Here is a 13,472-nt window from a genome sequence, read left to right as displayed (position 1 = left end):
AAGCATTTTTTGGAAAGCATGCTTGAAGTAGCATTTCAAATAATATTTGAGAAGCAAACACATTGTGAACTGATTTCAGTAATGGAATATGTAATGAAGCATCTTTTTTGAATGTACTGAAGAAGCTACAGTCTATTGAATTTTCAGGATTGCTTTAGAGAAATAGCAAGAAGAATGACAAATGTAAATCTGTAAAATCTTTACATTTTGAATAACACTGCATGACTGACCTGTGAATCATACATATGGAGGGCCAGTTTCCAGTGTGCACATGACAAGTATTGAGTTTTCATTTTCTTTCAATGAGTTTTAAAGTTTTTCATTTCTTGGAAGATAGGAGTATGTACACCAATTACTACTGAGCAATTTGCAGTAATTTGCAAGCTCTAAATGTTATACCTGCTCTACAACCAGAACTGTCTTAGGTCGTTTACAGCTTGTGGCTAAATTATATATTGACTAACTGTAAACTAGAGCCAGTGCAAACGAGATTCACGTGACCAGCTGTATTTCAGGTTAGCTAAAGCAGCTAGCAGACAACCTGTTTCTTATATAGATAGGGCTCAGGGATCTAGAAGAAAAGAAAACCTTACCAAAAGTACTGTTTGTAAAAGAAAAAGATGGGGAAATCAATTAATATAGCTTTATTTGTTTTCAAATGTGTCATAAGATGTTTTCCATATTTGAACATTTAACAGCTAATTATATTTTTTCTTTCCCTAATTTGGGGATAATTTGTTCAGTAGAGATAGAACATAGTTGTTAAGACACAGACATAATAATTTGTGTAAATAAAGTTAATTTGTGTAAATAAAGTTTATTTCAAAAATTTAGAACTGTCTTTAGTATTTCCCAAGCAGAGAACTATATAATTAGGTGATTGAATAACTGCTCTTTCCGTAGATTAATCTTCTAAGTCTTAACAGGTGGTAGCGTCTCAAACAAAATATTTAAATCAATAGCCAGTTTTTTAATAAAGAAATGCAGAAAGTAGTATATAGACAATCAGAAAATATTATTGAATCTGAGTCTACAGTTTCTAACACAGTTAAAATTGATGATCTAAAGAAGCTCAGAGAGGTTTTGCACAGGGTCTGTCTTTTGGATTGTCGAATGCATGGATGATACATGTGAAGACAAGGTAATCACTTCTTCAAGGATTTTTAATTTCAGGTGCAATAGATTGTTTCATTAGGTTTTCTGCCTTAGGAATGCATTAGCTTTTTCTAAAGCCTTAACGTTATGTTAAAGGTTTACACGTGCATGCAAACACACGGACATATTTTGTGTGTAAACGTAACTGGCTGAGGTTTATGAGGTCTTTTACCCCAATGTTAGTTGACCAAAGTAGTTATATTTAGATAAAAATAAATCTAAATTAAGTAGGAAAGCATATGTATTTTAATTGAGTTTTAAGGCTGCGATCTTCATGAGCAAGTGCTATGGATGAAATGCCTAAAATGTAATTCATCTCATACATACAGTCAAAGGTTTTCTCAGACTGCTTTGTTTTTGTCATACCATGTTGTATTTTTCTGACCATTTGATGAATTTGTCTAAAAATTACAGTTTGCCAACTTGTTTGTACTTAATTCTTTAGATCATACCTCACTCCAGTACGGGATGAAGAGTCAGAGTCCCAAAGAAAAGCCAGATCCAGGCAAGCAAGACAGTCCAGAAGATCTACGCAGGTATAATTTTATTACAGCTTCTACATTTATGGAAACATACAGCTCCAGAAGCACAGTGAAGTTTTAGTTTCCCACTAAATTTCAAATAACCAATTTGTTTTCCAGTCATAATTGACTTGTACCAGATGAATATGTTTTATTTCCCTGCTTCTCCTGAAAGCTTGAGGAGCCCTTACTGTGGTTTGAAGGTAGCTTTTTCTAATTAGCAAAGACAATCTTACTACAAGCTTGAAAGCAGAGAAGCAGCCACTGAAAAGTTTCTGTTTGCATTATGTTATAGTGGTTTACTGAAGCAATTGCTTCTGATGTTATGTAGAGTAACTTTTAATTCTTCAGAAACTGATAGCTTCTGTCCCAAGATTTTACTGGAGTACTGTAGTTACATTTCCTTAAGTTTCAAATGCTTCTGTATATAGACTATCGATAATGTAGATAATGTGATCAAGTTGACCAAACATACAGATAACTGGTAGTATCAGTGGCATAGAAAAACTACATTCAGCCTAGTTTCTGTGGACACAGAAGAGTACTAGGAAGGGTTTTTTGATACTTACTACTAATCTGAAATCTAACTCCTGTCAGTTTCCCTCTCACGGCTTACCTAGTGATATATTTGCCAGAACTACTTCATACTGAATTGCAACCAGTGCAAACTTTGCACAGAAAAGGATGTCACAGTAGCAAAGACATTCAAGACTACTTGAATGCTCTCTGAATATTGGAGCAATTATCAGCTACTGTCCTCTGTCAAGCATGTCTGCCTGTCTCTCCTTTGTTCTGCTGTAAAATAGTCCTTAGATAATACAGAACAAGGAAATACTCCAAATGGTATCCTAATCTGCATTAAGGCCAAATCTATAACTATGATTTACTGGTACTACTTTCAGGCCTTATTAATTTTAAACCCCTCAAATATTTCTGGTAACTCTTCCTGTTGAGAGATGCATGTTTGGACATGTTTGTTTTTTTGTTTTTTAACCTCTTGATGTTAATTCAGTGCCTTCAAAGATTGTCAAACCACAGGCAACTGGACCTTTGCAGTGAAAAAGATGCAAGGAACTGCTGTGTTAGAGCATTATCAGCATAAAAAGCAATCAAATAACTAATGAAATACAAAGTTGGCTTTGGAGAGCAGGGCAGGTGTGTTTGAGAACAGTGTCTCAATGAGATATGTAAGGTGAAAATTGCAGTACAGAGACGTTTTCTTTAACTACGAAATCATAGGCTTTCTGAGCTCATTTGAAAATTAGTTTTTAGCCTCAGAATAGCAAGGAAATAAGAAAGAGTTACATCTTTCTCTGGTGCTGTCAGTGTATTTCTTTGATGTGCTGTTAAGCTTAAAAATCCATTTCAATGAGTGAATTTGTAAAGCATCAGTATTTCTGAAAAAAGTTAAAGCCTTGTATTTTTAGGCTTTCCAAAATATTTATTATGTTTATGATGATATTGAAGGGATCTAGTGGATACTTTAGCGGTTTCTGTATGATTTTCTACTTGATACTTATGTACTAATTCAACTAAAAATGTAGTTTTTGAAGACTCTGTGGTAGATCACACTAGAACGAACACTTGCTGTTAATCAAAAAGTGCTGATAGCATTTCCAGGATTCACAATAGAAGTTTATAGGTAAAATATGTAGATAATGTAATTAATTTTCTTAAGCAGAATTTTGTATGTAAATAATATAATATATGTAAGTAATATATTTATATAATGTGATGATCTACATTTGCACAAATTAAGTTATATACTGTACTATTTGCTTTTTTCACAGGGTGTAACACTGACAGATCTTCAAGAAGCTGAAAAAACTATAGGAAGAAGTCGTTCCACACGAACCAGAGAACAAGAAAATGAAGAGAAAGAAAAGGAAGAGAAAGAAAAGCAAGACAAAGAAAAACAAGAAGAAAAGAAAGAATCTGAAACTAAAGATGATGATTATAGACAAAGATATTCCCGAACTGTTGAAGAGGTATTTTCATGATGAGTCTCATTAGGTAGAGAAATTACGTGAATCTTAATTCCAACAATAATACTACAATTTTGATATTACCACAGTTATTTGTTTTCATTTAAAAGCTTGAATATCCTATACTTTACATTTGTTCAATGCTTGTAAATTAATTTTGACATTTTTCTGCTGAATAGCCATATCATCGCTATAGACCAACTTCGACTTCGACTTCTTCATCATCCACCTCTTCGCTCTCCACCTCCACTAGCTCTCTTTCAAGTTCAAGTCAGCTAAACAGACCAAACAGCCTTATAGGTATAACTTCTGCCTATTCTCGGAGTGGAACAAAGGAAAGTGAGAGAGGTAGGAGTATTAACATTTGTGAAGGGTTTTTTTGTTGTTGTTTTTAATTGCCAAGTTTATGTTTCTAAAGACTGTTCAAAATGGGGTGTGATTTGTGGACCACTGGGTGATACACACTGCTCCTACTTCTGCAAGAAACTCCAAAGCCTGTATATAGAGAGGAGAAAAAAGACTTTCAGGACTTGGTGGTGTTTTTTAGTATTTTGTTATGTGAGTCTGGGTTGATTTCTGCTTTCGCTCAGCAACTGTAATAAAATACTACAATTCAGAGTTTAAATATATGCAGTTATTGAGGAGGAATTGTTCTTGATTAAGTAATTTCTAAATAATTTGGGTTTTGTTTTAGTCCTGTAGTGTAGGAGTGGAGCAGTGCTGTAATGCTTTCAGAAAACGAACTATTTAATGCACATCTGAAAACAGAGGAGAGAGGAAGGATACCTCTGGTGGTGGTGTGGTGTTAGTTAACAATACTGAACTGTTCTTCCAGATATCTGACTGGTTTATAAAATCTTACACTGATGCTTGATTCAGAGATAGAAGGATGCTTTTATTTGATGTCACAGAGCTTTTGCCCAAAGCTTTTTTCAGATGTGAATAGTCTGTTAGAATTCTATTTCTGGAAAATTATGCTCAGTTGTCAAAGGAGGAGGCTGTTGACACACATTGTGATCTCCTGTTCTCTCTCAGGGGTGTGTCACTAATAACTTGGGAGAGATACTTTAACACAAGCTATTGATTAGGTATGCAGTTACCGATTGAAGTTGGTATTTTTGTTATAAAGAGGATCAGATCAAGTAATTTATTGATAAAATCTTCATGAACTATGTAGCAGTATTGCTATATTCTCTACATGGGTATTTTCTGAAGAAGTTATTATGACTAAGCTTTATTGATAAGTTTTCTGATTTTTCCTCTCTGTCGTAAAATTAACTGAAATTTGGAATAAGATTTTTAAGTAATGCATATGCATGCTTACTTCAAGCAATTTTTTCTGGACTGTTTTATGGAAAGCATTTTCATGGCTAAGTACTAGCTACAGCAGGTTTTTTTTTTTTTCAAATTATGATTTTAGGAGGAGAAATACATTACTGTCTGAAAGACCAAAGGTAAAATCATCATTTATTTAATTAGGAAAAGTCTGTGTTCACCATGAATACTTACATTTACTTCATTTTTTAATTCTTGCTTCATGCTGAAGTTTTCATTTACCTCTGAAGAGCAATTATGGTACAGTTAGATTAGTAGGGATGCATCAATCTGAACTCAACTCTATGGTTTATTTCTAATAAAAGAATAGCAAACTGAACAAACATCGTAACAGGTAAATAACTTCAATTTTGGCAGGTCTGTTTTATTTGTTTATTTTCTTTTTGTGCAAGTTGCTTCTAAACATAAAGGGGATCAAGCACTCCTGAGGTGTTATGCCTGTTTTAAACTGCAGTTGCATTTCATTTAAAGAAAAGGGAAGTCTGTAACATAGAATTAATTTAATCTTGGAGTTCTAATCTTCCTTAAGTGGGAAAATGAAGAGAACTGTGATGGAAAAGGAAATTCTAAGGAGAACTTAACAGACTTTTGAATTTTTTTTAAATGTGGAATTTTTGATAAAAGCAAAAAGTATTGTTTGAAAAATAGTGTGAGGAATAATCTCCTCCTGCTCTTTGCAACTACTGGCATAAATTTGAATTATTAGGTGAGAGATTTGAGAATTGCTTTTTTAAGTGTCTTACTGTTACACTAAAACATTTTGTTTAGGTGGCTGAGGTAGAGTTAGTACTTTGCCATTGCTGTTCAACAGTTGGAAATGTATTTATTTTAGAGCCGTGTTCTGAGGAATTTATATTATAGCAAACCCTGTTTATGGTAAGAAACTCTATAGCGAACTTATTTCAGGTACAAACATTACCGAGGTTCTTTTCAGCTGTGTCCAGCAACAGAACTGGGGGCAATAGGTGCAAAGTGGAACGTAGGAAACTCCATACAAACACGAGGAGAATTTCCTTGAGGGTGACAGAGCGCTGGCACAAGCTGCCCAGTGCGGTGTTGGAGTCTCCTTCTCTGGAGTGGGTGTTTTTCTGTACAACCTGCTTGTAGGGAACCTGATTTAGCTGGAGGTTGAACTAGATGATGTCCAGAGGTCCCTTCCCACTCCTGCTATTAGGCGATCGTGTGATTATCGGTAAACATTTTAGAGACTAAGAAATATTTCAGTAACTTTTCAGAAAATAGTGTTACACTTAAATGAACAAGAAGTTATTATTAACAGAAGGGGGCAAAAAAGAGGAAGAAAAAGAAGAAGATAAGTCACAGCCCAAATCTATACGGGAAAGGCGGCGACCAAGAGAAAAACGACGATCTACAGGAGTTTCATTTTGGACTCAAGATGTAAGTGAAAGACAGCTACTTCTGGTTTGTAGCCATGCATTCTATCTGTTTTGAAGCTTTTAGGAACAAATTAAATACAAAGTCTTAAGTTACGCTGATAGTGCTGAAAGAAATTCTAGACTACTGTAATAATTCTAATGTTAATCATAATCTTAAGAAAAAAAAATTTGAGCAATTATTTTCTATTGCATGCAAACCAAAGCAACGAGAATGAGATTCACTATCTAGCATGTTACAAATAGCTAAATTTGAACTGTGTTTACTAAAACCTGAATGAGCCATTGTAAGATCTGAAAGGGTATGGTCAGTTTTTCAGCAGATTCTCTTGCCCTTTCCTTTGTCATGGGATTGGTATTTATGTAAAAGGAATATTTTTATGTGCCAAATGCAAAGTTCTGATTCCTTTCGTGGTAGTACTGAAAATAATTATTGTTTGAGAATTTTAATTTTATATCCCAGATATGTTTTGTAGATTTTAGATAGGTAGAATTCTACCACTCGTAGCTTTTGATACAAAAAATCTAGAATACATTACATTTTCATAAAGCTTAACTATTTCTCCTTTCTCACCTATTTGACCAGAGTGATGAAAATGAACAAGAGCACCAGTCTGATTCAGAAGAAGGAACAAATAAGAAAGAAACTCAGGTAATTTAAAAAATATATATTGACTTATTAACAGATATATTATGACTGTAAAATTTCTGTTGCAGTTGCATTCAATTAGAGCAATGCATACGTTGGAGTTCTAATACTTACTGTCTGATTCATAACTTGATGTCGTGTTTCAGTGCCATTTTTTTTTTGCAGGTTTAATTTGGCTAATGTGGAATTAGTACCCAGGAAGTATTGGTGAAATTTCAGACATACATGTCAGGGACATGCTGCAGCAAGTAACTGGAGGAAATTTTTTGTTTCTAAATTGCAAATATCTTTGTTTCATCATTTTTTATTTCCAGTGAAATGATGTCCTGTGACTATTGCACATTAATCTGAACTTTTTTACATTTAAATTTTGAAATTTAAAGTAAAAAGGGGTGTTGAAAATGTAATTGAGATGTAATATAAGAAAAACTGTTGAAGAGCACAGTTTTTTCTGCGCTGAAGAATTTCTGAGCATCCTAACTCAGTACTGTCAGTTTTTTGTTAAAAAGGCAGTGGCAAGCAGTACAATAAGCTTGATTTAATGGAAAAAATCCTTATAAACTCATTTGTGCATAACAATAGGATAAAGAGAACTAAAAGGGAAGTACTGACTTAGTCTGTACAATTAAATGGTGTAGCAGACTGTATTTTTTTTTTTTTACCTAATCCTGAAGGAATACTAGAGAATTAGGGTCATTATTTGAGTAATAAAACTCAAAAGGTATAACTGATTTCTCCCATCAGTACTTGTTGTTAGATCTGTAATTACTATATATGTAATTATTCCATCTTCTACTCTGTAGAAATTTTGTTTTGGTACAATGTAATGCTTGTAGTAGAACTCTATAAAACCACAATGAAATTTGGTAAAACGGGCCTAGAATTACAAGTGTGATCTGTGTTAAAAAGGATGAGCGTGTGGGGGTGGAGTAGTGAAGATTGTAGAATTTGCTGCCTAATTCATGGCTTGTCGTAGAAGTGTAGCACAAAATCTGTTTCCAAATTGTAAGCATTCCCTAAGCCTGCATATACTTTTTCAAAAAGGTATTGGTTGTTTGGTAATGTATTACCAGATCTGAGTTCATAGAGAGTTCTGAAATATGTATAGATGTGTGAACCAAGCTCAATGTCACCTGACTACACAGATTCATTTTGTTATTATTAATAAAAGCTCTTTGCCAGACCAGCTGTAGAAAGTAGGAAAACAGTGAAAATGAGTTAAATAACAAAGTAAGTAATAAGGTGTTTTTAACAGGTTTGTTCATAAACACTGTTGAACCTACTGAATTTCCAGTCTAGTAGCAAAACTGTAGAGAAAATTCTAACCTTCTATTACTTTCTGGTTAACTAAGAGACATCTTAAAATTTCTATACAGTAATTGCAGTGTTTTCATATTAAGGTGTGATTTTTTTTTCCTTTGCATACAGCTTATAAGAGATTTAAAACATAATTTAAAACGTCATTAGCTTTCCTTGATGAAAAACTATTTGGAGTTTTTCAGTGATAAACTAAGAACTGGATGCATCTCTTCTGACAGTGCAGTATTTTGCCATTTGTAGAAAAAGGAAATGGAATATAGACTGAGCATTATAATGGCAATCTCTTCCCAATTCAGTGACAAAAAGTATTTTATTTTACAGAAATTGCAAATCCTTTCTGTGGTTGCTAAATCTACTTCAGCTTAGCACACATCTTGCAGCTTATTGTAGAAAATTCATCATTATTTGCTGATAGACCCTTTTCAATTTTGAGAAAAGAGGTGGAATAAACTAGAATTACAAAGGAGTACTAACATTCAGAAAATACTCTTTTTCTACACTGACTATTTGATGTACTGCTCAGAAGACAGAAGCCTCTAAGAAATACTGAAGTTCTCTGTTAACTCCCTTCTGTGGTTCCGCTGTTGAGTTCTTTTTGCTTGGAGAAGCTACAAGTCAGTGGTAGAAGATGGTTAACTACAAATTTCCAAGAGTTTTGGCAATAATTCAAGAATTCATAGGTCAAGAACAAGCCTTATACATGCTATAAAGAAAATTAAAGGCCTTAGACAAAATAATTTCTAGCTTGAAATCCTTCTAGAACCTGACAAATGCTATTTATTTCAGAGTGGTTTGAAAGAGATTTCAGTTTGTGCATTCTTGCTCCCTATACAGAATTGTCATTCAATTTCTTAGTTGATCATTTGACCATAGGGGAGAACTATTAAAAAGCAGTCAAATTTTGCTAACACTGTGACAGTTGGTGGTGGTTGTAATTAAATTTTATTTGGGATTTTAGGTGCAAAGAGCTGAGAATGCCGCAGTGCTTTCCCATTATTGTTAAACATGCCTGAACAGTGCAATTAGTTGTTTGCTGGTGGAAGAGGAAGATGTATTTAGATTACAGATTGAAGTTTTGTTGATGTAGCCTTCAAGAATTAGCGTACTATTTTCCTTCTTGATAATTAGATTTCACTTTGATTAGAGCTTGGTCTGTGTGTTAAGATTCACAAGTTTTCTTTGCTTTTAGAAGTTATTTGGGTTAGCTATTTGGCCTTAAGCAAAAATAGTTCAAAGTATGAATATGTGATTAAAGTCTGATTTAACAGTGGAATGTTGACCAGACAGACCAAAAAAAAAAAGGACTCAAGGTATAACAGAGTTACCAAGTCTTTTAATAATGAGGAAGGTGTGGTATTTGCTATTCTGATAAAAATTGTATTCCCCATATTACATCAGATGACTCATTATATCATTCTATTCCAGCCATCTTTTGTTCATGGAAATCTGGCTGCTGTATTGAAACTGGTGCCCTTTATTCCCTCTATGGCACAGTAAGAGATAATGAAAGAAAAAGAAAAAAAAGGAACTTGTATGAGGCAAGGAAAATGAGGCAGAATTTAAGCACACAAAATATTATCAAGGATATTTGAGAGTTAAGGATTTCATTACAAGAGCATTTGCAGGGGACCTAATATGGAATATATGTGGTGAATGAGAAATTACTTCTGCTTGACCAGGGGATCAGACTGGGAAGAGGGTAAAGAAATAATCTGTTCAGGAACGGGCAAGAGAGAAACATCAAATGGCAATGATTCAAATTTTATTGCTTTTATTAGCAGTTTGTCCTTCTTTCATTAGCACCGAAGCTTGGAGTGCACTTGAACTATACTCAGGAGGACACCTATAGAAGTGGGAAGGGTGGAGGCAGAGTAAAAAAGCCAGAAGACAGCAAAACAACATCCCACCCCACCCCGGATGATGTATTTAAAAAAAATAAGAATTTAAGTATGCACTACAACTGGTTAGTTTGTTATTAAATTGACTTAATTTTGTTTCATGATTTTTGAAAGGTGAAAGCTAGCAATGTTAGGATAATAAATATTGTTAACTTTTCTAATTCTGTGGCAGGAGACACAAGAACATGTCATTATTAGTATCGATTAAATGCTGCAATCAAATTTTATTCTTCATTTTCATGGCTATGGCAGTTTTACAAAACCATTCAATTATACACTATGTATAATACCACCTGACTCGAATATTTCATTTCCATTACCAGTAATTATCCTAACTCACCAAAATGTTGTATAAATATCTGAAAGCTTACTGTACATTTTCAAATACATGGTTATTCAGTGGTTGCACTCTTACAGTCTATAGAAACTGCTTGTATACGATTAGAAGTGTATTATTTCAACTTGTATACATGAGGATCCATATGTTTGTATTTTTCCTTCCTTCTTGTGTGTTGCTCATGGAACTTCGGCTACCACAGTCTGCTTCGTTTTGTGAATGTTTTAGGAGTATCCATCTCATGTGGTTTGGATGTAGAGGGATATGGTGTTGGCTTCAATTTTCCTCAGACAAGCTTCATACAAAATCTGTAGACTTCTAGTTAAATTTTTTTTGCCAAAAAAAGATTGAAAAATACGAAAAATTGTGACCAAACTGACAGAAATTGAAGGGGAAAAAAAGAAAAGTAAAAACACCTCAAAAAATAACAGACAGTTTCTGAAAAGTCAGGAGACAAGAGCAGGCATGTGCTTAAGACATGAACTCCTCATCCTGGCTGCTGCTCCAGCCCTCCAGCTGCAGGACTCACAGCTCCCAGGAAGCGGAAGCTGCTGAGGCTTCTCTGCAGGCTGTGAGATCAGGCCATGCTGCTCTGCATCCCAGCCTGGAGAATAGGAAAGGGCTGGGTTATTGCTTTCCCGTCTCTGGCAATTTAGTGCTTCCCTGTATCCAGGACTCTTACCTCACCAGCTCTTTTGTTATCTCCCTGCATAGCTGGAAATTTGTGTTCTGCATATGACTTAATAACTTGCTTTCCGTTCAGGAAGCTGCACTGCAGCAGGGTAATGGAAAGCCCGGAGGTTTTCCCACAGCATCACAGGGAGCCCACTAGAAGCAAAGAAAAGCAGGCTTTAGAACCCTATTTGTTGAGAAATAACGTAGGAATGGTTTAATTTCTTGTGATAGCTGATGTAGCTAAAGGCTAGAAGGGGCTTGCTTAGCATTTTCATTTGGGTGGCATTCCTTCAAGGTAAAAAGAGAATTCTAGTTCTTATGGACAAAGGTTCCTCTGTTTTGTTGAAGTGAGAAAGAAGAAGCAAGCAGTGGGAAGGGGTTTTTGTGGACATTGATGACATGGTAGAATTCTGTGATCTCGCATGGATCTTACTTAATCATAAGATATGCAAAATAAGATTCATAGGTGGAAAATAAAACTGTTGTGGCCCAAAGCTTAAAAACTAAAAATATGTATCTGTGTGACACCTAGCTGTGATGTTTTCTGCAAAACTCCATTAAATTCTCGACATTATTCATGTTCCCAAAGAAAACAGCATTATCGTGATATGAAAGGCTGCTGCACATACTTTTGGTAGCCTGTGTGTTGTAAGTCCTCTTCAAGGCATCAAAGGGGAAATTTAACATATTATGGAGAATGTAACTAATGTCTTCTATGAAGATTCTAAAAAATGCAGTCCCTTCTTAAAAGAAAAGCAACCTCTGTATCCAAGCACCACCCCCTTTCCCTCCCTCCCCCCCCCGAAAAAAAATCATCACTGATTAAGACTTCAGCCACTGCTAAGTGAACATCATTGCAGGATGTCCGGAGGATTATTTCTGGAGCAAAATATGTTCACCCAAGATTATTATAATAATTGGAATAAATGATGAGTCTGTATTGACTACCCAGAGGGGGAGAAGGATTGTATGGGTGATGTAATGCTTAGGGGACACTCCTTCGCTCTTAAGTCATCACTTTTAATTAAATTTCACTCATCAGGTAAAGTGAGTATGCTGTATGCCTGCAAGTTCACTTGTAATGAATGAATTAATTAAAGTAACATGAAGAATGAAATGACATAATTTCAATTCAGTCTAATAAGTATTTCTGTATGTTGTTGGTTTAATAGCTAGTCATCTCCCATTGGGGGATGCTGAAGCAATGATCTTGTAGCTTGTATTTTTATTTCAAGCTGAAGTCATTATTAAGTTGACTTTCCAAAAACAGAATACAGAAGAGGAAGAGAGAATTCAGGGAACATGGTTCTGATGCTGTTGATAAGAGGAGGGAATCTTAGAAGGCACATCTGTCTCTTTGGTTCCAGACCTAACAATATTGAATCTTGACAGTGCTACAATATGTAGTGCAGGATAGCATATGCACTTTGATGTAACTGTTTAGTTATGTTTGTTCACAGGTTATTATATATTTTACTTAATTGAATTATTGACTTGATCTTTTTTTCTTGTCTCTTTTTACTCCTCCCCCTCTCAGAGTGATAGCCTTTCAAGGTATGTGCAATTTAAGTGAATTAATTTAAAATTATTACACTTCTTAGTCACATATTCTCAACTGATGTGTAAAACTAGCCTAAACTCAGTAGTGAGTTGGGTTGATTTTAAAAGGCAATAATGATATTTAAAATTTATATGGAATATGATTGTAAAGCTACAGTACTGTTTTGGTGGCTCTTTTCCCATTTGTGGGTGGGATTGTCAATAGTGGAGAATGTATTGGATGCTGTATTTGAAGTACATGAAGGCAGGCGAGGCATTTTGTAGAATTTAGTGGACACAGTAACATTCCCTTCAAATTTTTAAGCATGAGGTCAGCTTTTACCAAAAGAAAACGCAGAATATCCTACTGAAAAAATTTCTGAGGAATCTCAGGAAAAATACTAGAGCCTCTGAAAATTATATTTCCTTAAGATTTGTTAAAAAGGAAAAAATGCACAAGTATCAATATATATATTTTTTAAGTTTGCATTCAACTTGGGACCTTTAGAATTAATTAATGATGTTTTGTTTATGCTGAAAATCTGTCAAACAGAACTACTACAGCACATGAACGATGACGAGTGAGCACTATGAAGCTGCTCAAAACTGTATTAATATTGTAATTTAGTGCTTAATAGGGTAAGGATTTTGCTGAAGATTTGTT

The 13,472-nt window shown here is 34.6% G+C and overlaps 1 protein-coding gene across 5 annotated transcripts in view; it reads left to right on the top strand.

Annotated features, from left to right (window-relative positions):
• PPP1R12A (protein phosphatase 1 regulatory subunit 12A) overlaps window positions 1-13,472 on the top strand; it is a 122,735-nt gene that overhangs the window by 93,106 nt on the left and 16,157 nt on the right. For all 5 annotated transcript variants that reach the window (XM_042816130.1, XM_042816127.1, XM_042816129.1 and 2 more), the window contains 6 exons: window positions 1,601-1,691; window positions 3,467-3,664; window positions 3,841-4,009; window positions 6,276-6,394; window positions 6,977-7,042; window positions 12,807-12,823. In XM_042816130.1, coding sequence (XP_042672064.1) covers window positions 1,601-1,691; window positions 3,467-3,664; window positions 3,841-4,009; window positions 6,276-6,394; window positions 6,977-7,042; window positions 12,807-12,823 — 660 coding nt within the window. The remainder of the gene's footprint in view (window positions 1-1,600; window positions 1,692-3,466; window positions 3,665-3,840; window positions 4,010-6,275; window positions 6,395-6,976; window positions 7,043-12,806; window positions 12,824-13,472) is intronic.

The sequence above is a fragment of the Centrocercus urophasianus genome, unplaced genomic scaffold (assembly GCF_019232065.1).
Source record: "Centrocercus urophasianus isolate 14NV4802_14NV808 unplaced genomic scaffold, USGS_Curo_1.0 seq_15, whole genome shotgun sequence".
Lineage (NCBI taxonomy): Eukaryota > Metazoa > Chordata > Aves > Galliformes > Phasianidae > Centrocercus > Centrocercus urophasianus.
This window is presented reverse-complemented; position numbering and strand designations above follow the sequence as displayed.